Source organism: Eubalaena glacialis, chromosome 20 (genome assembly GCF_028564815.1).
Source record: "Eubalaena glacialis isolate mEubGla1 chromosome 20, mEubGla1.1.hap2.+ XY, whole genome shotgun sequence".
Taxonomy (NCBI): Eukaryota; Metazoa; Chordata; class Mammalia; order Artiodactyla; family Balaenidae; genus Eubalaena; species Eubalaena glacialis.
Window position 1 is genome coordinate 32,929,696 of NC_083735.1, and position 26,243 is coordinate 32,955,938.

A 26,243-nucleotide genomic window follows, 5' to 3' on the forward strand; every position below is an offset into this window, starting at 1 on the left:
CTCCCACAGGAGTACCTGGACCTATCAATGCCCCTGGACCAGTACTCCCCCAGCTTCCCCGACACCCGCAGCTCTACCTGCTCCTCTGGGGAGGATTCCGTCTTCTCTCACGAGCCCTTGCCCGAGGAGCCCTGTCTGCCCCGACACCCGGCCCAGCTGGCCAATGGCGGACTCAAACGGCGCTGACTAGCACCCCGCACCCCTCCCCGGACTCCATCCTCAGCTACGGCCCCGGCCCCACTCCCGCTGGACTCACCACCTCCTTCCTGCCCTTCCTGCTGGCAGGAGCCAGCTGTCTCCCTGAGGCCGTCGCCCCCGAGCTCCCCTCTCCTCCTCCTCCTCCTCCTCCTCTCAGCCTGCCTCTGAGACAGAGGAGCAGGGAGGCGGGGACTTGCTGATGGCCACTTGGTTCCGTCCCACATGTTGGACCGAGACCCCTCCCAGCCGCCTGGCCCTGCCTGCAGGGTCAGGCAGTGGGGGGACGAGCACGCGAGGCAGAGCCGGCCGAGCTTCTCTGTGTTGGTTTTGTCTGCTCCACGCAGCCTGTGTTCCCGCGGCAGGTGCCTGGTCCTCGGGCTACAGCAGGAGTGAGGGGGGGTGGTCAGCACTCGGGCCTCCGTGGAAGGCGACCTCTGCTCCAGATGGATGGTGCCAGTGGCTTATTAATTCCGATACTAATTTGCTTTGCTGACCAAATACCTGGTACCAGAGGATGGGGACGCCAAGGCTGGGAGCAGTGTCGTGGCCCTGGGGCCCAGCCCCAAAGCAGGGGCTTTGTACATAGCTATGAAGAAAACACAAAGTGTATAAATCTGAGTATATATTTACATGTCTTTTTAAAAGGGTCGTTACCAGAGATTTACCCATTGGGTAAGATGCTCCTGGTGGCTGGGAGGCATCAGTTGCTCTATGTTAAAAACAAAAAAGAAAAAAAAAAGGAAAATGTTTTTAAAAAGGTCATATATTTTTTGCTACTTTTGCTGTTTTATTTTTTTAAATTATGTTCTAAACCTATTTTCAGTTTAGGTCCCTCAATAAAAATTGCTGCTGCTTCATTTTTATACGGGCTGTGTGACACGGGAGAGAACGTCAGCTGCAGAGGAGCAAGGCTGACGGGCTCTGGGGCTGTCTGTGGTCCCCACTCCCAGCCGGCTCTTCCCCTCAGGTCCTGCACTGAGGCCTCCGGACAAGCCTCCTAGCTCTGCGATGCTTTTGGAAAGGCAGGGAAAAGACGGCTGCGTGATGGGCAGGGAGCAGAGAAGCTGGGCCTGGGGCCAGGCCCTGCGGCCCTTTCCACCACGGACCGTTTCCTCGGGGGAGAGGGTGAGGCCAGGTGGGGGTCTGAGGGTCAGACAGGGAGCTGGGGGCCGACCTCAGAAGAGCCAGCAAGTAGGCTAAGCATGATTCGACGAGGGCCTGCAGGCACTCAGATCCAGATGCGTGGCTGCCCCTCTGTGTGGGTGTGGTTTTGCCCGTGCTTCTGTGTGAGGGAGGACTTGTCCCCTAAGACGAGCTTTACCTTCAGGCCCCTTGCTTCATGTTTCTTGTCTCCCAGGCTATTCTGTGTCCGTGATTCCCCCCTCCCCCCTGTCCACTCCCCGCTTCCTGAATTCGTGTGATCAGACTGCGTGTGTTGGGACGATCGCACATCTTGGCTTCCTATGGTTCTTCCTATACAAACTCCACCCCAGCCCTCAGGAAAGGGAGAACATTGTCTGAATGTTTGTGCTTTGGCTGCTTGGAAATTTTCTTCCTCCACCACCTGCTGGTTAGTACTGCCCTCACCAAGTAGGTCCTGGCTCCTTGGCACCTCCGTGCTCAGCCTGCTGGTACTCGGCTTCTACCCCCAAATCTTGCTCTTTGCTGGATTCCTTCTGAGTGCAAAAGGAAGTCCAGCACGCTTTCATTCCTGTCAGGAGAATGGGCTTGCTCCTGAAGTTTCCTTTCTGAGCTATTTCTTGGGAGCTGCAGTGCTGGCCACTGTTGTAAAGTTCTCTCTTCTCCTGGGTCTCCTCTGTGAATGAATATGCAACTGTCAACACATCGTGATTTGTGTTTATGTTTAAAGAAGGCATATGTTGGCAGAGCCAGGAAATGAATTTTAGCACTTAAAACCATTTGCCTGACACCTTCTAGTGGGACCTTTCCTTGTAAACCAGTGACGATTTCTGCCCACGGCTGTGTGGATGGATGAACGATCTTTTACAAAGGGCTTTCTGTACCTTCGGGAGAGGTGCTGGGAGATAGAATGCACTGTTGTTGTAACAGTGATGTCCTCGCTGTTACTACTGAAATCCCCCGTGGATTTCCCGAGAGACTGAGCTGACTATCAAATAAAAGATAGTGAAATTGACCTGAGAGAAAATGAAATGGCCATTTTACTTAGATGACCAGATTGGGTCTCCTGAGGAAAGGAATCCAGCTTATCTAATGAAGATGTCGTGCTGTCAAGGCACTGAGTGTCTGGTTTCCTGAGGGTTAAAAGATTAGGGCCTGGGATCACCACAGCATCCATCGATACTGCCTTCCCGCACTTTCTAATTGCCACAGGCTGGGGAGCACCCATCCCAGGCACCGCTAATGTACCATATTGATCTCAGGTAAGTAAGATCGAACCTCAGCTGGAAAGAATCTGTCTCAATGACAATGGAGTCGCTGTGTTGATCAGCCGCCAGTGGGGGGAGCCAGCAAGCCAGAATCAAAGATTAACGTGCCAATCGGCTTTCATGTTCCGTTAGTCTGACTTTACCTACAGCTGTGCACTGGTGGTGACCGGGAAATCTTTAGTCTAGGTTTTAATGTTATAGAGCATTTATTCGATATCACCAGTGTGACCTGTAATGATCGAAATACAGGATTAGACGTGGCACAGTGCAGGTCCACACATGTCAGATGCCACCAACACCTTTCTTTTGGAGCAGAATTCTCGGTGTGTGAGACAAGGGCCAAGTCTGACATCACCACTGGGGTTGGGCTTTAGAAAATGCCTAAAGTTATACTCAGATTATTAGCAGCCGGTACAGCCGCGGTATCTGCATCTGTGGGGAAGAGTAGAGAGTGGGGGAAGGAGACAGGCTTCCATTCCCTCAGCTGCTGAGAGCCAGATCGGCAGGAACCCTGGTGTTCAGAAACACTCCGTTGGGGCAAGTTCTCTCTAGGTTGGCACTTAACAGTATTTACGGCCATTTACACGGTACTGCCTCCCAGATGTCTGTGTTGGTGCATGGAACTGATACAGTTGCTGCATGCACCAATTAGAGGTTTAAGTGTCTCTCGTTCCTCCAGGAGGCCTAGGGTCTGTTAATTATGGTGTCTTGAGCTGATCGTGTACATCTCTTCCCAACTCTGCGTTGTTCGGTGACCTCCTGTTGGTAGCTTGAAAATCAGCCTTGTGGGAGTACTTACATCACCGGAATCTGCGAAGGCTACAAATCAGGGCTCCCCCTGCAACCACGGCCCCTGCCAGAGCTGGGTGTTAATCATTTACCAGAACACCGCTAGCTCAGTTTCAGCAGGGGGCTGCATCTAACAATCATGGGACCCACCAGCCAAGTGCTCTCAGTGATGAAACAAAGCAACAACCTTGACCTCTCTGAGGACTATCAGAAGAAGGGGAGGAGAGGTGTATCAAGTGTCTTAGATGCCAATTTATGAAGCAAAAATGGGTGAAGTCCAACTGAGGTCCAAAGTGACCAGGGGCCTCTTGAGCTAACCAGTCCCACTCTGCTCATGGGGAAAGCCAGGAAGGGGTGTAGAGCAGCCCAACAGCACCCGTGAGGCATCCAGCTGAAACAGGGTGGAGCAAGTGCACTAGCTCATCCCTTTCTCACGTGTAACACTTGAAATGTGAACTAACTAAACAACCATCACTTGAAAAATGGGAAAACTTATTGTGAATCACCTTGCGAGGCCAATGCTGAGATCCCAGGAAGGCCACACGGTCGGGATTCGTCATAGTCAAGTGTGCCTCGGCAGGACATAGTGAGGCGGAGAGAAGGTTTAGGAAGCGTTCTAAAGTGCATTTCCTTGCTGCGAAATGCTGATGACATTCCTCATTTAGATGATCCCAGGTGGGGAGATTTGAGTTTTCCTTGGTTCCATTGACTCCCATCTAACTGCTTTCAGTTTCACAGCAAGTAAAGGAATCCAATTTCATCACCCACAGCTGAAATACCTCTCCCCTTCTAAGCACTCCCCAAGGGAAGAAGGCTGGTGGTCAGCTGCAGGGCGATCTATTTATTATGTTAAGTTTTTTCAGTATGGACAACACTGAAGACAACCAACGTAAATATCTGAACATAATACTTGTTACTGGGTAGCGTAGGGATTATATCAGACTCTAACAACCCCTGTGACTAACAGATAGTCTTGTTTGTGAAAGACAAACAGACCAGAAAAACACACACCCAGCACAAACAAATGGTTAAGTCTTAAACCCTTAATTATGTTTCCTAGCAAATGGAGGCTAATGGAAGCCATATGTGCTGGAAGAGTGGCAGCCTCCCAGATCCCTGCAGCCTCTGCAGGCCTGAGAGGGGCTGTCTCAGAACAGCCAAGAAGCAGCCAAGTCTTTCTGATTGCCAGTCTGTTGAACTCCCCATTTGCTTCTCCAAGAAGCCTTTTCTTCTTTATATCCAGGAAGACCTAACTGGGGAGTTATATCCATTCTGTCTCAGAAGGTACTTTGTTTCCAGGGCACTGTTCCTACTGATGGGTCAGTCTGAAAAAGTTGGTCAGGCACTCTCAACCATCACTGGCTTCGGAGGTTCCCAAGTTCTTACCCGGGTTACCAAGCCAGAGGAGACAAGAGGTATCTAAGGCACCAAGCTGATTCCATTATGCAAAAAATTTCCTCCCTTAAAGGGCACGAAGCTGTTCGAAAACAACATGGCGGGTGGGCCTTACACAAGGTCCAGTGGGATGACCTAATGCTACAGGGGAAATGGACTTTGCAATTATAGTTTTCCAAATGGTCTGAACTTGATCTTGCTGCTGACATCATCTGAATGGTTACAAGGCCTCAAAAGACTGCCCCAAGGACTAAATGTCTGATCTTACATCTGAAACCAGACATAGGTAGTCTTGGCTGGGATGTCCTTTACGGATGCCATTGCTGAGGGCAGGAAGCCAGAGAGAGGGTGCTCCATCCTCCATGAGTCATGCTCCATTCAAACTAGCCTTGCTGCTCTGGGTTATCTTGTGATTCTGCCTGGAGTGTCGGGGTACAAAACATAAGGATTTTAGGGACTGGTCACGGTGAAAAAGATGACATGCAAACAAGGCCTAAACATCTGGGAGTTCATTGGTTCTCTCTTTGGTCCTCAGGAGTCAGCAGAGCCACTCCACAGCTCAACTCTCCCGTGACCCCTACTGTTTACTGCGGCAGGCTTTCTGCTCTCGCCCCCAAATGGGAAAAGTGGATAGATAAGTAATTTCTTATTTACATGCACTTCTCCTAAGATTTAAATTGCTTTCCTGCTAGTATTTCCTGACATCTGAAGCCTGTGCGAAATACACAACATATGGGAACTATTTCCATCTGGCGCAACAGAAAATAAGAATCTGCCTATATTGTAATTAGCTTCTAGACTTAACATGTTTAGGTCTGATCCACGATTGCGTTTGTTGATTTTTTTCTTTTTTCTTTCACTTTTGGGTCATGGAGTTTTAAAAAAATACAGTGGTTATAAAGATGACTAAAGTTCAGCCTACAGCTTCCTGTTTGGAAGACAGGGAGACAGGGTGCGGTGTTTTGCAACAGTTATAATTCTAGATTCTCACTGCCCTTAAAAGTAACTAGAGGGAAAGGGTTTTCTTTTTTTAGAAACTTACAGCTTCTTTAGCAGCAGTGGTGGATCCTTTAGGTAATGAAATAGGCTTTGATGATGTAGCTGGCGGCAGCTGTATCAGTTCTTCATCCTTAAACATCAGAGCTGAGAGTTGGGTTACTGACTTACAGCAAAAGGTATATTGGATCTACAGTCACCCTGCCATGACAACCAGGAGCTTGAAACAGCTACTTCACATCTGGCACTGGACTCAACAGGCAAAATCTGGAACCTAAATACATGTAGCCAGATGTTGAACTTTCTTAGAAACAGATCAAGCAGTACCAAAAAAAAATCCGTATTAAAGAACACCACTGTACTGAAATTCAGTTTCATTCAGGCAGTGAAAAATAAGAGAAATTAACTTCTTGTTATTTTCACTTAAAGCAAATGAAAAGTAATTGTCTAATAACCTTAGTTCCCTTCACTTGAAGTGTTGTGTTCTCTTTACATTCAAAGGAAGTGGGTGATCCCATGGGAATATCCATCTTGGGAGCCTAGGGAGAGAAATGTTTTATATAAGCTAAGCCTTCTGTTCTTCCTGAAACTCAGAAGCACTTCTACGGTAGTCAGTACTTTCCAGCACAATTTGCTTTCCACTAAATCCCTGACTTCCTTTATGAGTAACATATGAAGTACATGTCCCTGAAATAGCAACTTAGTATTATTTATCTTTTGAGTTTTGAGCACCCTAGATACAAAAGTTGCACTCTAATTAGATTCTGATACTTAAAATCCTCTGTTATTAACAAGCTGCTGATTTGCCAATTCTGATCCTGTTCTCACTCTCAAACAAAAAAAAAAAACACACAAAAGTTGCCATTTCTCATTTACCCATCAGTTTCTAATAGTATTGATATAACTTAGTCAAAAGTGACATCTTTATCATTTTTGGTGTCTAATAATAAGTGATAAACTTGTCTGACTTATTCAAATGGTAGGTGCTGCCTAATAGATGCCCCTGCAACACCAGGAAAATGGAGGGAGGGAGTGGTATTTTAGAAGAGCTAGCTAATCTGTCTTCAACAATTACATTAGATTTGAAAAGTAAATATATCACTGCTCTTTGGAAGTAAGTAATTTCTTAAGGTACTTTGGAGGGAAAAGGGCTATGTATATCCAAAACTATAGTATATTCAGTTTGATGTCTCTCAATTCTCTACTGAACCTAGTATGCTACTTGTTTTCATTTTGTATATATGGAGAATAGAAGTTTAAAAGCATGGATTTAAAAAAACAACAACAATAAAATGCCTAGGAGCTTGTCCTTAATTCTTAGGTCTTTATTAACCATTCCAGAAAGCAACATGTGGATCAAGAGTTTATGCTCCTCTAGAATAATTCTGAAACTCAAATTTAGCTCTAAGACATTTTGCTACTCCAAAATTTCTTTGCTACTGAAGGGCAGTCTAAAAATGACAAATAGCTGGTCTGTCTCAGAGAAAATGTAAGAACCCAGCAGCCTATTAGAACATGGTTTATGTTCCAGAATTGCTCCTAGTCTCCCTAGAATCCTTCTGGACAAAGCCCAAATCCAGATTAGTCTCTGGAAATATGGAAAGGGAAAGTAAGATGGTGTTTCCTGAAGTACATTATTATTATTTATTTTTTATTTTTTTGGCTGTCCTCCACAAGCTTTATTGAAGATTAGGATCCTTACGTGTTAGTTTTATTCTTCAAGTATCACTTGAGCACATCCAAAGCATACTGAAATATGATTAGGCCCTACGTCTTCCATGACCCTCATCTCACTTCCCTTTCAGAAGTCACATTTATGAATCAGGTCCAAAACTACTGAAGTACATTTTTCATGCTAGACGTTGTATCATTTTTGTTGGCTTGCCCGAAGAGTCAATAGCATAACTAAGATTTTAAATGATTGGTCCTCACTCCAAAGTACTTAGCTCTATCTTCTCAGTCACATGTGCAGCATCTTCTATCATTGATGCATGTTCTGAGTCAGACATGAAGTCACAAAGTAGGGAAGCGAGAGGCCCTTTCTGATGGACCCAGAGCAAGATGCTCTAGTGATTGGGCCAGTCCTGGGTTCTTCAGTAAAACACCAGGAGAAAAAAAGACTGCTGAGTTAAAGGCAATAAAAAAATGATTAAGGAAAAGAGTTGAAGGAAGACAAAAAAATTGTTTATATTCTAGATTGGCCATTCACTGCTTAAAAAGTAATAGAAATCTGGGGACTTCCCTGGTGGTCCAGTGGTTAAGACTCCCCCTTCCAGTGAAGGGGGCTGCGGGTTCAATCCCTGGTCAGGGAGCTGAGATCCCACACGCCTCACAGCCAAAAAAACAAAACATAAAACAGAAACAATATTGTAACAAATTCAATAAAGACTTTCAAAATGGTCCACATCAAAAAAAACCCTTAAAACAATTAATAGGAATCTGGACAAATGAAATAGACATGAAAGAACAGGAACCATTCAGTCTCAAGGGAGAAAGAATGGTGGGAAAAAAAAAAAAACCCTAAAAAGACTAGATACTTAAGGAGAAAGAATAAACCGGACTCCTAATAAGACTCCTAAATCAAATAAGACTCCTAAAGATAGTAACAGCTACATAGCTAGAGGTGGTTTGAGTGATTTTCATTTTTTAAAGGAATTTTAAAAAGATTTTTAAAGCCACTTGGGCCAAATTCCAAGATATGCCAAAAGAAATGCCTACTCTGACTGTAAGGGGAAATGGAGGTTTGCGGAGAGGCCCCAGTCATGGGGTCCGGATTCCCCACCGACCCAGGACTTACCTCCCCACTGAGTGGTATCTCAATTGGCTTTGGCTTCACGTCTATCAGGTAGAAGGTTCGGGAAGCAAAAGAGAAGGAGGGACATTCTTCAGGTGGAGGTCCTGCCACTGGAGAATGGGGGGAGGATGAAACATGACAATCACAGGACGTGAGAGCTGGACCCATGGTCATCAACTCTTCCCTGGTTTTACAGCCCCCCAGGCGCACGCTGAGTACTAAGGACAGAACAAGGACAGGGACACGTCTCCTGGCTTCTGCACCAGTGCTTGGGCCCTGCAGCCCCTCACTCTCAGAGTCTGAGAGGGAGGTTCAGTTAAACTCTCAAACCAGTTGTGGATCAAAGTAGCTAAGTATCTTCTCTTCAGTATGAAGTAGATAATGTTAAAGAATACATCAGCCTCATTCATAACCAAAGAAATTAACATTAGAATGAGACGTAAGTTTTCAAGTACCAAATGGCCAAACTTTAAATGTATATATGTATATGTATGTGTATATAGACATAATACATGCACAAGAGACAAAATTCAAAAGGTAAATAAAATCTAATCAATAAAAATAAGCCTGCTTTCTACCCTATTCTCTAGCTACCCTATTTCCCTCCCTGGAAGCAACCACTGATACCAGTTCCTGATACAATATTCCAGCGATATTCTGTGCATATAAAATAGATATTTATATGTTTATCTTTACACCAAGGGTGACATATACACACTGTTTTGTCCTTTGCTTTCTGAAATATCTTGGAAATTGATTCATACCAGATGATGTAGAGCTGCCACCTTTTTAAACGTCTGTAAAGGAATCCATTGTACAGAAATGCCATAATTTGATTATTCTACGGTTTTCCATCTTTGCTATCATAAATGGTGCTACAATGGATAACCTTGTAGATATTATCATTTTGCACATGTGCAAGAATATAGGATAAATTCCTAGAAGTGAAATTTCTAGGGCAAAGTAAATGCATTTTTAAAATTTGAAAGCTATTGCCAAACCTCCATGGAGGATTTTACCAGCAATGCATGAGTGCCTCTCTCCTCACATCCTCTCCAACACGGTGTGTCACCAGACTCTGACCTTTCCCAACGTAACAGGTGAATGTGGAATCTCATAGTTTTTTGTATGTTTGTTTGTTTGTTTTTGGCTGCACCGTGCGGCTTGTGGGATCTTAGTTCCCCGACTAGGGATTAAACCCTGGCCCTCAGCAGTGAAAGTGTGGAGTCCTAACCACTGGACCACCAGGGAATTCCCAAATTGCACAGTTTTAATTTATCTTTTTATGAAGTTAAGATGTTTCCTAGGTTTACCATTTTTAGCTTTTCCTTTCTGTGAAATGTCAGCCGTATCCTAGCATAGGATTTTTGGAATAACAATACAGAGTGCTGAATATTGTATGGTTGGATTAGTATTCTCACCCCCTTGAAGTGTATTGTAAAATGATACATCCTTTCAAGAAACCAATTTGACAGTATGAAGTCACTTAATACTCTATGTTCAGGAAATAAATGATGTTTAAGTACCTCTTGACAACATGCTCACCTTCCAACCGGAGCAGGTCCGACATGGAAGAGGAAATAGCTACCTGACGGGGTTCAAAGTCACAACAGTGGCGCCTATTCCCAGATAATTTGTGTACACTCCATAGCACTTTATACAGTTACAGGAATGAGGATTGTAATAGGAGTTATTCCTGTGTTGTAAAGCATTGACACTCAGTTAAAATCTGTTATTTGAGGGGAAATCTGTTACAAAGCTAACACTTGACCCTGGTTTGGGGCACACACTGGGAAAGCAACCCCAGCTGAGCCACCGGCAAGGTGGCTCCAGATGGATTCACACGGATGACAGGCCTTCTATCAGAGCTTTTGCCCAGGCCCTTACAATACCCAGAGGAGGTACAATTCGAAGGTGGTCCCAAGATTTCCAGTCCCTCGTGTACCCACACCTTCTCCCAGTTATTCAATTAAACGCTAATCTAGGTGCTGCCATGAAGGGATTTTGCAGATATAATTCAAGTCCCAAGTCAGTTGACCTTCAAATAGGAAGATTATCCAGGTAGGTCTTACCTAATCACGTGAGACCTTAAATCTGCTGCTAGACGTCATGTGAGAAGTTCACGCAGGTGGAGGGGCCTCCGGGGCTGAGAGTAGCCTGGGGTTGGGAGCCAGTGAGGAAACAGGGACCTCACTCCACAGCTGCAGGGAACTAAATTCAGCCAACAAACTGAATGAGCTTGGAAGTGGAGTCTCCCACACAGCCTCCGGAAAGGAAAACAGCCTGCACTTCTGACCTGCGGAACCGTGAGCCTATAATGGGTGCTGCTTTGAGCCCCTACATTTGTGGTGGTTGGTTAGCAGCAACAGAGAACTCTTTAATAGAGTACCTACCGCGTCTCTGTCAAAAATAAATCCAGGGCTTCCCTGGTGACGCAGTGGTTAAGAACCCGCCTGCCAATGCAGGGGACACGGGTTCGAGCCCTGGTCCGGGAAGATCCCACATGCCGCGGAGCAACTAAGCCCGTGCGCCACAACTGCTGAGCCTGTGCTCTAGAGCCTGTGAGCCACAACTACTGAGCCTGCCTGCCACAACTACTGAAGCCCGCGCGCCTAGAGCCCGTGCTCCGCAACAAGAGAAGCCACCGCAATGAGAAGCCCATGCACTGCAACAAAGACCCAACGCAGTCAAAAATAAATTAATTAATTAATTTAAAAAATAAATTAATCCAGCTTCTTCAGCCGCCAATGGCTCAACTAAACAAGGCAAATTAGGTAAGATGGCAAAGCAGAAATCACAAAACAAGGTCTGCAGATGGCAGGGGAGAGAGTTCCGGGGAAGAGGGTCCAGTAAAGCTGCTACTTTTGCCTCTGTGAGCTGCTGCTTCAGCTGCTCCGCAGTGAGACCCAGTGAGCGCATCCCCCGGGACCTCCGGCCGCTTGCAGCTCTGACACACTCAGAGCACTCACCCCTTCCTTGGCAATTACCTGAAACAAATGTAAGGAACGGTATTGGATCCTTTGGTTCCAATTTTACCTAATTCCAACAAATCGAGGGAAACGCAGAATCTGCCGCTTTCCCACTTTGTCCCCCGCGCTGACTGCTGCAAAGGCCAGGCACTTAATAAAGCAAGGTGACCTCGAGGTGCAGCGGTTGACATGAAGGGAACCCCGCCAACAGGTATTAATAATATCAGAGAAGTTGACAGAACTCCTCAACTGCCTGTCCCCAAGGTAATTCTTTCCCCTCTTGCGTTGCCTTTCGCCTGGTTGTGACAGCTCTACTCCACTTCCCTTTCGCGGCAGCTTTAAGACTCATAGAAAAATATTCCACTTGAAAAGCTTTCAATGTACCATTTGTTGCACGTCCCTGTGGTGGTCCTCCCCTACCCCAGGAATGGCCCCAACTCCCTGGTCTGCAAAACTCCCTCAGTAAACAACTTAACACAGTTTCTGCTTGGTATGACCCCAAACTGTGGTACTTCTGGGACCAGTATTGTTTTTTCCAAAGTTCTAAAAGCAACCACTAAACATGTAAATGGGGCCGATGGGATCCTGCCTTCTCAGTTCTGGGAATCCTGCTCCCTCAGGCAGAATGCTTTTAAAGCAGCTGATTCAGATTCAAGAAACATTCTTCCCACTTTTTAAGGACTCTAATTAGTAGTTATAGGGCAAATGGTGCCCTTTTCTTCCAGAAGATGTCGAAGTCCTGCCTTCCCTCCCTGCATTATCCTTTGCCACCCCTTCTTACCAGGCCGGCTCACCCAGCTCCGTGGGGAGAAGCAGAGGGGAGGTACAGGGGGTCGAGCACTGTCCTTGGCAGTGGAATCTACTGTTCTCTGGGATCTACTGGGTTGCTGTGCCTTCCCAGCAGACCCTCACTGCTTTAGGTTAGTCCCAGCTAAGACATCCGAACTACTAACTGCTTACAAGGGCCTTCTAAAGAATATGACAGACAACTCCTGAAGTGAGTAATCAAGGTTCAGGTTGTCAGTGGTTGTTTAAATCAGTGGTCCCCAACCTCTTTGGCACCAGGGACCGGTTTCGTGGAAGACAACTTGTCCACGGAGGCGGGGGTGGCCGGGTGAGGAGGGGATGACTTAGATGATAATGAGAGCGATGGGGGGTGCAGCAGATGAAGCTTTGCTCTCTCACCCACCGCTCACCTCCTACTGTGCGGCCCGGTTCCTAACAGGCCACAGGCCGGTATTGGTCCGTGGCCCGGGGGTTACGGACCCTGGTTTAAACCACTCATTCTGCCAGAACCAGCCCCTGAGCAGACCTAACAGAAGACACTGCACTTTGTCACAAAGCCACCCTAAGACAGTCCCCAAGGCCTGGCTAGTTCCCTACAGCTGTAGTTCAGCTCTTACTTCATCATCTGCCTTTATAGACTTCAGCTTCATCAGGAGCTGGAAGCGGAGCAGATTGTTGGTTCCAAAGGACTGCAGTTCCAGCAGTTTGCAAAGGGCCACCAGCTGAGATCGATCGAGGTGCTCCAGGGTCAGCTCATCCTCAAAGAGTTTGGAAAAGCTCTTTTCCAGCACTATCTCCTTTGTGCTGGGCTTGTGGCCTGTCTGGACCTAGGTAGTGGGACGAAGGGGCTGATTAAAATGTGCTTCCTACTTAACTGAATCTTCCCTGTAGACTATTTGAAAGACGCCAAAGCATTTATGGATTGTGTCTTCTGTCTGGAAGTGGATGTGGGCCCTGTGTTACAAAGAGGAGTTAAAAAAAAAAAATCTGTGGGAAGTCAGCCTAAATCAACTGAAAAATTAGGAGCAGTTCAGAAGTTTGAGTCTCATTCTACTGTTCTTTCCAAGAAGTTATCAACATCTTCAACACATTGATGGCTTTGAGATAGGTTTTTCTGCAAACTCCCATAAATGTTTGCAATGTTGTATCTCTGTAACTTAGATATTTGCAAATTCAGAGATTATAAACAAGTTGGAAGCTCCATGATGATATGTTGTCTGGTTTTATATAAAAGACGGACACCTGTTTGATGTAGGCTGAGAACTGGGTGGAGGCATCCCCCAGCTGCGCCCCGTTCCTCCTTGCCATGTCTGCAATCGTTTCTTGAAGGAATTTTGCTGGTTCCAACTTTGCAGCCATTTTCTTTTTCTGTTTTTCTTCCTTCAAAATAGAAGAGGAAAAAGTTAATCAAAGTTAATTCTTCGTGATTACAACTTGGTAGATAAAGATGAGAGAAAAATAACTGTGGCTTTGTTGTCGGTCATCCCTATTTCACGTATGAATATTATTTTCAGACCTAACTGAAGGCGCTTTGTGATAACCAGAGCAAATTAAAAAGTAGCCCTGATTTGCAGCCTGTCTCCTTAATCTTACCTTTTATTTTTCATTGATACAATGATCATAAATATTTGATAGATCCAAAATGTCCCCTCAATGGAAGCCTTTGTCACTATTTAGAATAGATACACACTGTCACTTAACCTGGTGCAAGCCATCTAGGCCGTTGGTCAAGTCAACCCCTAGAGTGAGTGGCCCCAAATTTTGCTTGGGCCACAGACTAAAGAAAACTAGGAAATTAACTCTAAGCTAAAGTAGCTTACAGGTTAAGAAGAAAACAGAAAGAATCAATTATATGACAGTGAGTTAAGTGCTATAACAGATATGAACAAAGCACTATATAAAAGAGAATTAAATGTATACTCTTAAGACACTATGTTGACCAGTATTTCTAAATCCTCATTCATTATCACAGATGCAGTGTGGTAGTATTTTCAAAATAGCCATGATCAGGGTGGGTAGAGAGGAACAGGAATATATATGTGTGTGTGTGTGTGTGTGTGTGTATAGTATATATACACACACACACACACATATATATTATGTATATATATATATATATATATATACATTTCCCCCTTAAGTTGCCCAAGAGATTCTAATGACCAGCCAATCACAGCAATCACTGATTTTTTTAGAAAGATCTTAAAAGAATCAGCCCCCCAAAATTACACAATGGCAATACCATCATTAAAACCCATTTAGCCATCCATTTCATTCATCTGTATCCATCCATCCATTTATTAATTGAGCATCCACTGTGTGCTAGGTGCTGGGATAAAATGAGCAAAAACAAATAAGAATTCCTTCCCTCATGGAACTTCTAGTCTAATGGGAGAGACAACCATTATTGACTAATGATAATCCAGTAATTCCAGAAATTAATGTAAAAGCATACCAGATAAGTACCATGAAAGAGAAGCGCATGATCCTGTGACCTGGTGTGAGTAGAAAGCTAGCACACTCACGCTCACTCTCGTGTGCTCCCCCTCTGTTCATGGAACAAAGCAAAGAAGACAGTATTTTCTAAAACTGTGGCCATGATGTGTATATATGTATGTCTGGGGAATGAGTAGTGCTGAGGAGAGAGGGATATTTAGATAAATCACTTCCTCATTCCCCCCATCTTCCTGCATTCACTAATGCCTTCCTTGGAACCCTATGGTATTAATTCTAGATCCTGTTTACTTTAAATGTAAGTAAACTAAACCACTGCCAGGCAGTTAAATATTGCAGTTTGATTCTACCCCTTAAATCTGTCTCAAATCTATCTTCTTTTTTTTTAAGAAATTTTATTTTATTTATTATTATTATTATTATATTTTATTTATTTATTTATTTACTTTGGCTGCGCCTGGTCTTCATTGCGGCACTCGGGATCTTCGTTGCAGCATGCATGTGGGACCTAGTTCCCTGACCAGGGATAGAACCCAGGCCCCCTGCATTGGGAGCGTGGAGTCTTACCCACTAGACCACCAGGGAAGTCCCTCAAATCTATCTTCAAGTTTTTACTCCTGATGCAACTTTCATAATTCCAGCTTTTTCATCTCTCTCTTGTGCTGCTGCAATAACATTCCGGCTGATTTTCCTCACTTGGCTCTGCCCTCTTTAATCCTTCCTGCCAGCAACTTGTTTTTCTAAAATACAGCTCTAATCATTGTTGATTAGATTATTTAGATTGATCTAAAATAGAGATTACTGTTTTTCTCACCCCCTGCTTACATACACCTTCCATTACTCACCACTGTCAAAGTCTAAATTCCTTAGGGTGGTAGATGCTTTCCAACCTGACCCCAACACATCACATTTGTCTCATTTTCTCCCATCCATCCCCTTGTACTCCCTGCTCCAACCACAAAGAATCAGTCAGTGGTCTCTGATTGGCATACTCTTTTACACTGTTAAGCCATCTTAAGTGCTATTCCTTCTATCCAGAGTGCCTTTCAAACAGTGTGGTAAAATTCTACTACTCTTAAAGTCTCAGGTCCACGGTCACCTCTTCCATGAAGCATTTCCTGGTCTGCTTTAAAAGTTGCCCTCTTTGTCCTCTGCTAGTGTTGTGTCCACGCCTTCATCCATCTGTCTGGGAGAGTGGCACAGATGGAGAGGATGCAGGGGCTGCCTCGGTTGTCCAGCCCTTCACCTTCACAGTGACCATCAAAGGAGGACACCCTCTTCCCAGGGACTACTCACAAGCACTAAATGGTCTGTTTGGCTGAATAAATCATGCCTACTGTTCAACTAGTCACTGCAGTAACAGGTGATTTTTGTTTTCTTTATTTTTTAATGGTAAAAAGTTAAAATTGAGTGGAGAAGGGATAGTTTTTTTCAGCAAATGATGCTAGAAAAACTGGATATCCACAGGCCAAAAAAAAAAAAAATCTTGACACTCATGTTACACCTGTCACCAAAATTAACTCAAAATGTAAAACTCAAAACAATAAAACTCCTAGAAGAAAACACAGGAGAAAATATAGGTGACCTTGGGTTTGGCAGTGAGTTTTTAGATACAACACCAAAAGCATGATCCAAGAAAGAAAAAAATTGATAAGTTGTACTTCATTAAAATTTAAAAGATTTGCTCTGAAAAAGACACAGTTATGACTGGGAGAAAATATGTGCAAAACACATATCTGATAAAGAACTTGTACCCAAAATATACTAAGAACCCTTAAAACTCAACAAAAAGAAAACACCCCAATTAAAAAGTGGGCAAAAGATTTGAACAGACACCTCCCCAAAGAAGATACACAGATGGCAAATAAGCATGTGAAAAGATGCTCAATGTCATGTGTTATTAGAGAATTGCAAATTAAAATAACAATGAGATACCACTACACACCAATTAGAATAGCTAATAGTCAAAGCACCGACAGCACTAAATGCTGATGAAGCCACAGGAACTTTCACTGCTTGCTGGTGGGAATGCAAAACGGTACAGCTACTTTAGAAGACAGCTTGTATATTTCTCTTGAAACTAAACATAGCCTTACCATACAATCCAACAATTGCTCTCCTAGGTATTTACCCAGATGAATTGAAAGCCTGTGTCCACACAAAAACCTGCACATGGGACTTCCCTGGTGGCGCAGTGGTTAAGAATCCACCTGCCAATGCAGGGGACATGGGTTTGAGCCCTGGCCCGGGAAGATCCCACATGCCGCGGAGCAACGAAGCCCGTGCGCCACAACTACTGAGCCTGCACTCTAGAGCCCGCAAGCCACAACTACTGAGCCCACGTGCCGCAACTACCGAAGACTGCGTGCCTAGAGCCCGGGCTCCGCAACAAGAGAAGCCACTGCAATGAGAAGCCCGCGCACCGCAACGAAGAGTAGCCCCCACTCGCCACAACTAGAGAAAGCCGGCGTGCAGCAACGAAGACCCAACACAGCCAAAAGTAAATAAATAAAATAAATAAATCTATTAAAAAAAAAAACCTGCACATGAGTATTTACAACAGCTTTATTGATAATTGCCAAAAACTGGAAGCAACTAAGATGTCTTTCAAATAGATGAATGGATAAATGGTGGTACATCCGTATGATGGAATATTATGCAGTGTTAGAAAGAAATGAGCCAGGAAAAGACATGGAGGAACCTTAAATGCATCTTCTAAGTGAAAGAAGGCAGTCTGAGAAAGTTACACACTGTATGATTCCAACTACATGACATTTTGGAAAAAGCAGAACTATAGAGAGAGTAAAAAGATCAGTGATTGCCCCGGGTTAGGGGGAGAGGGAAGAGGGACCAAAAGGTGGAGCACAGGGGATTTTTAGGGCAGGGAAACTATTCTGTATGATACTGTGATAGCAGATACATGACATTACCTTTTTTTTCAAAACCCATCGAACTATACAACACAAAGAGTGGACCCTAATGTAAAGTATGAGATTTAATTAATACTGATGTATAGATATTGGTCCTTCGATTGTACCAAGTGTACCACACGAATGCAAGATGCTAATAATGGGGGAAATTATAGGGGGGAGGGAGGTATCTGGGGACCCTCTGTACTTTCTGCTCAATTTTTCTGTAAACCTGAAAACTGCTCTAAAAAACAAAATCTATTAATTTTTTTAAAAGTTTAAAATCCTACATACCTTTTTGGATTCACTTTCAAAAGTTGATGGCAACATCTCTGGGAAGAGTTTCAGAAACGCTGGCAATAAGAATTCCATGAAGGAGACAATGATGAACACCATAAATGGAAGCAGGCGGAATAAATCAGCACACATTCTCAACAGCTAAAGAATCAAATGCATATGCAAATAGTCATTATTTTAGGACACGCCAAAAACAAAAACAAAAGACTGCCTTGGTTCTTAAAGTGTTAAAAAACTCAAGACAGATTTTCTGCAGCTGTTTATAAAATGGAAAGGCCGGATTTTCCTCTGTACCATAGCTCTGAAGTAATATTTATGGGGTATCTTCAGTGAAATCTATGACAATCAAAACATGTTATTGGTGTCTCTGAGCTTTCATCTAAGTTAGGGGTCTGTACTTTAATAACATGGTATCTGTTAAAATTGCTTTTTCAAATGCGTATACTTAATATATTAACAGCAGTTTCTACTCCAGATGCACAGATCAAACTTGAAGCCTCTCAACTCCTTGGAGAAATTAGAAAACACAATTATAACCATTCCATGGACAAATATACACAAATTTTAAGGACCCTGCCTAAAGTTGTACAGCAAGTCAGTTGCAGACAAGTAAGAAATTCTGGTTCTCACCGTGAGTTACTATTCCTACTCTGGGATTTTTAAGATGAACTTGAAGTGGAACTTAAAAGTTGGTTCCAAATAGTTCATTTTAACTTTCCATTTTCTTTCGCAAATATGACTCTTGCCCTATCCTTCATCTCTCTCGTCTGGTCAGCACCTGTCCGTGCAACAGCCTCCAAACCATTCTGGCAGCAACTTTGGTGTCAATCCAAAGCAAACAGAATCCATTGTGATAATATTTAAGTTCATCCATAATTATTTGCCTATAAGATCGCTTTTCTTCCTTAATCTTCACTCCAGTTTCTTCTGTTGGCTGAGGGCTTGGCACCTGTGGCTTCTTTGCGGTTTGCTCCAGCTGGGGTTTACCCGGGACCTCCTGCAGCCAGCAAGCAGATGTGTGCAGCTTTTGTATTACTCTAGTCCTTAAGTGAAGTCCTTTATTGCCTGTCTGAGTAGGATAGGAGTACTTCTTGCTGCCATAGTTCTTCATATATGTTTTATTTCAATGGGAATCTGGTAAGTGAAGAAATGCAAATGATGGGGAGTAAGACGAGCTGGTGGGATGGACACAATGGCTAGGGAATCTGGAATAAAGAGCGACATCCTCTGAGTTGAGCACATACTATCACAAGACAAGAAATTAAAGAAACAGATATTTTATCTGGTAAAAATAGAACAATCGTTTTTAAGTTTGCATTTTAAATATTTATTTATTTGGCTGCGCCGGGTCTTAGTTGCGGCATGTGGGATCTAGTTCCCCGACCAGGGATCGAACCCAGGCCCCCTGCATTGGAGCACCGAGTCTTAACCACTGGACCACCAGGGAAGTCCCTAAGCTTGCATTTTAAAAGTAGAAAATGTTCGTGAATGAATGAAACATAACTGTTTAGCCCAGTTGAAGGATAGTATGCTTTATGGGTGAATGATATACTCTAAGAGAAATATTAATAAGTTAATTCCTAAGAATAATTGCCGTATTACAAGTTAGAAACTCTGTGACTATTGATTTAAAAAGCAAACATTATTTTACCCCGGGTTATGTTTGAAAGTTTTGTCTCTATTATCATAAAACAGGTGGAACACTTGTGTCTTTAGCTACTCTACTGATGATAGGAATATTGTTTGAATGAGATATTTCATGGTCCCTGTGGGGATAAACCAATCACACAATACTGCTTTGTCTATGCAGTGCCCAGGGACTCCTTCAAATGAGAGGGACTTACTACTGAAATGCCCTTCACCTAAGATTCCTAAAGAATGTTAGGAATAAGAGTTAGAATTGGGCTCCCCATACAGATTAACCGGTTTGCGGGGCAGAAATAGAGACACAGATGTAGGGAACAAACGTATGGATACCAAGGGGGGAAAGTGGCGGGGGCCGGGTGGTGGTGGGATGAATTGGGAGATTGGGATTGACATATATACACTAATATGTATAAAATAGATAACTAATAAGAACCTGCTGTATAAAAAAATAAATAAAATTCAAAAAAAAAAAGGAATTGGCCTCCCCAGCCAGGGATCTCTACATTCTAGTTTTGTGACAACTCACAAACTTCAGCTAAACTGACACATCAGATTGTTTGAAAGTAAAAATACAACCCATCTAGGCAAAGACAACTTCTGGCAAAGAGACTTCTTTTGGCAAAGAGATGGCTTTTTCCATTCTTTCAGACTATTTTTGAAGCATGCCAAGTATAGCACTTTTTGAATGGCCAAAAGGGAAAACGTACAACATATCTGGCACACAGTAAGTTCTCAGTGAATATTCTTTGGAACAAATAAGTGATAACAGACCTTACTGGGGCAGGTATATGCCCTAGGATTGGCTTGTTTACCAGCGGTTTTACTCCTTTACATCTAAGGGCCTCATTACAGAGGTGTCACTCTAAAGCCATTACATCTTGTATCTTACCTGTTCCCACACTTCTACAAAATTACTCAGCCTGAGTTCTAAAGCATATAGAAAATCTGGGGTAAGTTTAAATACATTAAAATGTTAGCTTCCTAAAAACCAACACAATTAAAACCAACAAAGCTTTAATTGTGTACTAAGCCTATCCTTTTACATGTATCTTTTCCAACTAGAAGAATAAAGTTTATATAAATATTGGGGGGTGGAATTCCAAGGCTTACTTTGCTCGGGCAATAGCTAAGACTGTTTTATAACTAGAGAAGGCCATATTTGTGTTTGTCTCAACAAGTCAACATAGGGACCTAGACAGAAGGAGTAAGTAAACAATTCAGTACTTTAAAGACACATCAGGACTTCCCTGATGGTGCAGTGGTTAAGAATCCGCCTGCCAATGCAGGGGACACGGGTTCGAGCCCTGGTCTGGGAAGATCCCACATGCTGCGGAACAACTAAGCCCGTGCACCACAACTACTGAGCCTGCGTGCCACAACTACTGAAGCCTGCGCGCCTAGAGCCCATGCTCTGCAACAAGAGAAGCCACCGCAATGAGAAGCCCGCACACTGCAACAAAGAGTAGCCCCGGCTCGCGGCAACTATAGAAAGCCACCGGGCAGCAAGGAAGACCCAATGCAGCCAAAGGAAAAAAAAAATCAATTATACAGATACCAGGATTTAAGTGTTTTTAACTATTGCAAGGGTAGAAAATTTGCATATTCTATTCAAGGTGTAAAATTTCCTTCAAGTGTATTTCCAACAATCATGAAAATATTTTCTTAGCCCTGGATTTGAGAATGGTTATTTGAGATCCCAACAAATAGAAATGATCTCGAATACGATGATGTTCATGATGGTGATATGGTCTTCAAAGACATTTTGATTTCTGGTCAACAGTACTGAGTAATTTACTTGAACGGTTGCCAAGTATTTAAGAAATCAAGACAAACTTATTTGTAGCCTAAAATTACAGGTAGACAGTAAATATTCTGGATTTGTTTTCAATTAGCTTTTTTCCATACTTGGAAAAGCTGCTGCCAACATTTAAAGATTGAAAGTACTCACTCAGCAATGAAAATATGCATGGCACCTACTAATAATTCAAGTGGAGGTAAACGGGTTTCCTATGCTAGTGATTCTCCAAAGAGCCGAAACTGAGCTTTAAACCTTTAAATAAGCTTTACCAAAATTTTTCTGCATCCTACGGCGCTTTTCAGCCAACGGCAGCAAGAGCCTTAGTATCTCGCAGTGTCAACTCTGCTTTCCTGAAGCTGGGAAAGGAGTAGCAATCCCTCCGGTACGGAAACCTCAACCACAGACCTGACATTTTGAGCAAGAATTCCAATGATACTTCGGAACATCTGCATCCAGACCAAGGGCGGGTGGTCCCCTGCTGGAGGAAGGCCAGACCCGATCGGGCAGTTAATCTGCTCTCGGGCCACGGGCACTCGCCGCCTGGGCTGTGGGCAACCGCTTCCCAGGAGTGCCCGTCCGTGACCGGGGCGGGGCGGGGCCGGGCGGCGAGCGGGGAGGAGCCAGGCGGCGAGCCCCGCCTGCGCTTCTCTGCCGCCACGCCCGCTCGCCCGGGCCCCAGGCTCCCCCGGTTACCTTTGCCTCAGATTCTCGACGTCACGGGGGCAGAACGCGCTCTCGGCCTCCCCAGCCGGTGACTTTTGTGCGCGTTGTGTGTTGCTGGACTGTGTTTGCTGTGCTGGGGTCCCGGGGGGGGGGGCGGGGGCGGGGGCGGGGTCTTTGGTTTTATTTTGGAGCGGGCGTGTTGCAGGCACGGGGACCAAGAGCCTTGGCGATCCAAGTTTATGGAAGGAAGGCGAGAAGAATCGGGACACAGGGTACGGAAAAGAAATGAGGAAGCCAAGCATGGAAAGAGGGGGGATGGAGGCTGAGCCCCAAAGTTGGGGTGCGGGCGGGGGGCCGAGGTCAGGGGCTGAGGAGAGCGCGGGGTGGGGCCTCGAAGCTGTCTGGAAATCTGGGCGCTGATGGGAGGAGCAGGATGCGGAGGGAGCGGGCTCCGGAGGAAAACATGCAGGCGCTGTCCACCAAGTAACAGCGTGAGGACTTGGCCCGCCCACCCCTACTTCCTACGACAGGCTCCCCGGAACTGCTGCCTCAGTCCTCCAGCGCCTTCCCAATTCCCCTCCTCCCACAGCTCCCCCAGCTAGAAGGGCCAGAAGCCAAGTCTCTATGGCTCCACCTCTTTCCTCAGCCATTACGTCACTCTGAGTGACGACACCACCCACCAATGAGCTCTCAGATTCTGGGGCTCTAAGGCGTCCCTCGCGATGGCAGCCCAGGGGGGCGGCAAGGTCTGGTTCCCACCGGCGAAATGACTCCTCTACTGGGTTTAGTTTAAGGAGTGTCTATGCTGGGGGGCTCAATACTGAGGTTTTCTGCCTGTTCACACTCTGTAGGCTGTGGATTCACAGCCCCCCCTCCAAAAAAAAACCCCTTCCTTGAAGCTGGATTAAAGAAGCTCTTACCCTACCAGTCACGTAATATGCCTGATAGTCGCCATGGTGACTATCTGGGAGTCACCAATTACATCACTTTGATATATTCCCCCACCTTCCAACTCCGCAACTGCGGGAGGGGAAAGCAGTGAGAGGAGGGAGTGGCAGAAAGGGCGGGAATGGTGAGGAAAACATCCCCTCTCCTATCTCCAGGGCCAAAAACTGGAATGCTATGAAATCTTCATATGGAAATCTGAATTCCACTAAATAAAATTGCTTTATAAATGTTCTCTTAACAGATATTGGTTATGTTCAGTAGTTTGTGTTTCTCAAATAACATTTAAAATGTATATTATAGTAGCTGTGCAATGACATTGGCACTGCAGGTTTGGGGGCACTTCAGTTCCTAGGATGGGGAACTGAGCCATCTTGGGAAAGTGAAAGATCTAAAAATGTACTCTATCCCCAATTATCTCTACCCATCCATTTTATCTGGCTCTAGAAGGAAAACAAAATTTTGGTGGCTCTGCTTTAACATGACAGGAGGGAATTGCTTTCACACGGAGAATACTTCTCTTAACATGTGACTGACCACAGACCTTACTCATCTGGGCTGCACATTTGTAAGAATAAAAGATGGCGGGTATAAAATTTCATTTTTTAAAAAAATGTAGACTGCTTTTAATCCACAAAGCATTTTTCAGCTAATAACCAAATGGATCCACTATGTTACATAGGCAAAACTTTTCAGTTTGGCCACTAGAGGGCCCTTTGTGCGTGTCTGATACCCAACTTTAGACCGAAAGGCTTCACTTCACGTTCTATGTTTACGAGAGTTAACGAAATCTACAAATCTTTATAAAGTCTCTTTACCTTTCCTTCCCTGAAAATTCCCGATGGTAAATTTTGAACTCTAAAAGGCTAGGTAGGTATAATTTTCACATTAATTTCATAAATTAATCACTGCACTATCATGTACATGTACTTTTCTGGAAAATATCATAAAAGATGCAAAAATATTCTTCTCAGTTCCCTGGGAGACATTTTATGCCGGGAAATATTCTTATTCATGCATTGTATTCATTTACAACCAGGCACAGTGAAAATCATTAAGTATTCATAAACCAGATGAACGATTCCAAGCCCAGTATTTGAAAGATGAGCTAGATTTTCTACCATGGCCATATGTCAGCAATCCCATTTTAAAAAGGGAAGGTTTAAGAATCTTTCTTATTGAAATCCATTGGTTCAAAACAATGTCTGCCTTCTCTTATCAGGCCTGGTGATTTTTTTGACTTTCAGGATAAGTGATTTATCATGTAATGAGTTTCTTAATATAACCTTCAGAAGACAAACAAAAATGGTTTTTTCTCCCTAATCTTGGCCCTGAGAATTGTGTTAGATTGCTTTCTTTTTAGAAAAAATATTTTTATTTTCTTTTTTTAAATTTATTTTTGGCTGCTTTGGGTCTTCGTTTCTGCGCGCGGGCTTTCTCTAGTTGTGACGAGCGGGGGCTACTCTTCGTTGCGATGTACGGGCTTCTCATTGCGGTGGCTCCTCTTGTTGCAGAGCATGGGCTCTAGGCGCGCAGGCTTCAGTAGTTGTGGCTCACGGGCTCTAGAGCGCAGGCTCAGTAGCTGTGGTGCATGCGCTTAGTTGCCCCGCGGCATGTGGGATGTTCCCGGACCAGGGCTCAAACCTGTGTCCCCTGCATCGCAGGCGGATTCTTAACCACTGCACCACCAGGGAAGTCCCAGATTGCTTTCTTAATGAACTGTTTGCTCACTTTCTATGAAAAATAGAAAACATGCTCTGAACCTCATAAGATGTTAGATGCTAAAAATGTAAATTATTATTTTAATGGCCATTTCCCTAAATACGGCTCCAAATCAAATATTATTAACAATGTGTATGTTATGCAGGAAGAGACTATGCATTTACTTCACATAAGTTTAATTTTAAACTCTTGTCAATACAGGAAGGTGGGAAAGAAGTATGGAGATAGAAAGGATCATAGGAAAGGAAAAAAAAAAAAAAAAAAAGACCAATTTAACCTCTCTTTCCAGGAGATAGAATCAAACATTTGAAATAAGCTCAGGCGGTGTGGCCCCCTTTGGAGATCTGTGTTCTAAAAAGACATTTAAAACAAAAATGTGCTTTTATTGATTCCTTTAACTTTTGGTACCACGAGCATAGGAACCACACAAGCATAGATTTAGAAATAGTTAATGATTAACAGTAATGGGAGTGCTTAATTCTGAATATCATCCTTAGCATTATTAACAGGGTTGTGTGTGTGTGTGTGTGTGTGTGTGTTTTTAAGCGAATGCAAAATTAGTAATCATGAAAATAATTGGTCTGTAGGAATCTTTTAATTTCCTGTTTAAGTGGTATTTAAAGATACAGGTAGCAGGGATTGCCCGTAACGGTACCAAATAGATCCAGCACTGTAACGTCGATGGAGAGTCTAACGTCTAGTGGTGATATGACTTTATTATTCTCAGAACGGAGTATTGGTTTCCTCATCTGGTCGCAGCCTGTGTTTCCTTTGTACTTTCACGTCTCTGTGCTACGACGTCCTAAGTCATTATCACCAGGCCCCAGGAAATGTCACCAAATCAGCCCACTCCTGCAAGACGAGTTTACTGTGTCACGCAGCTGGTACCTTCCATTGTTTCACATAAATTTCCTAGGATGGGGAGGGATATAGGGTTACAGAGAATCTTGACTCGCGCTTCCTCCTCTCATTCTTGCGTACGTGAGCTCTGTCTGGGACAAACGCCCGCCCTCATCCCTCAAAGCGGAGGTCTGGCCGCGACCAGCGCAGGGCCCGGCACGTGACGGGCGGGGAGCCCGCCGGTCCCTCTGCGTTGGGGTGCGGGCGGCTCTGCCTTCCTTCCCCCCGTTACCCACAAGCCCCCGGGCCCGCGGGGCGAGAAGGAAGCAGGCGTGTGGGGCCCGGGGCCTGCCAGGGAGGCGTCCGAGGAGCCTGCCATCCGAGACTGTCCCCCAAGGCTCGGTCTGAAATTGCTGCCACACGCAGAGCCCGGTGGGACAGGGAGCTCCTCTGTGACAGCTGTCGGGCGGGAGACAACCAGGGTGGCACAGAAATCGCTGTCCCCTTTCCCGCTCATCTTAACCGGGCGCCCGTTTGTAGGGGATTTCTAAGGTCTAGGGAGGGCATCCAGTGTCACCCCGAGGAGTCCCATCTGGTGATTGACATGTGCTGTTAGAAGCAGCAAAGAACACG

At 44.5% G+C, this 26,243-nt stretch overlaps 2 protein-coding genes across 11 annotated transcripts in view; one reads left to right on the plus strand and one right to left on the minus strand.

The window, feature by feature from the left end:
- Positions 1–1,055, plus strand: part of FGFR1 (fibroblast growth factor receptor 1) — a 46,904-nt gene extending 45,849 nt beyond the window's left edge. For all 10 annotated transcript variants that reach the window (XM_061177265.1, XM_061177266.1, XM_061177261.1 and 7 more), the window contains one exon: positions 10–1,055. In XM_061177265.1, the coding sequence (XP_061033248.1) occupies positions 10–186 (177 nt within the window). In that variant the 3' untranslated portion in view covers positions 187–1,055. The remainder of the gene's footprint in view (positions 1–9) is intronic.
- Positions 352–20,799, minus strand: LETM2 (leucine zipper and EF-hand containing transmembrane protein 2). Its single transcript, XM_061177370.1, is given in 14 exon segments — positions 352–576; positions 1,143–1,341; positions 2,223–2,326; positions 5,833–5,919; positions 6,242–6,325; positions 8,584–8,648; positions 8,651–8,690; positions 11,449–11,513; positions 11,516–11,567; positions 12,953–13,162; positions 13,578–13,715; positions 17,993–18,137; positions 18,748–19,200; positions 20,753–20,799. Coding segments are annotated over 14 exon segments (1,914 nt in total).
- Positions 20,800–26,243: the final 5,444 nt, after the last annotated feature.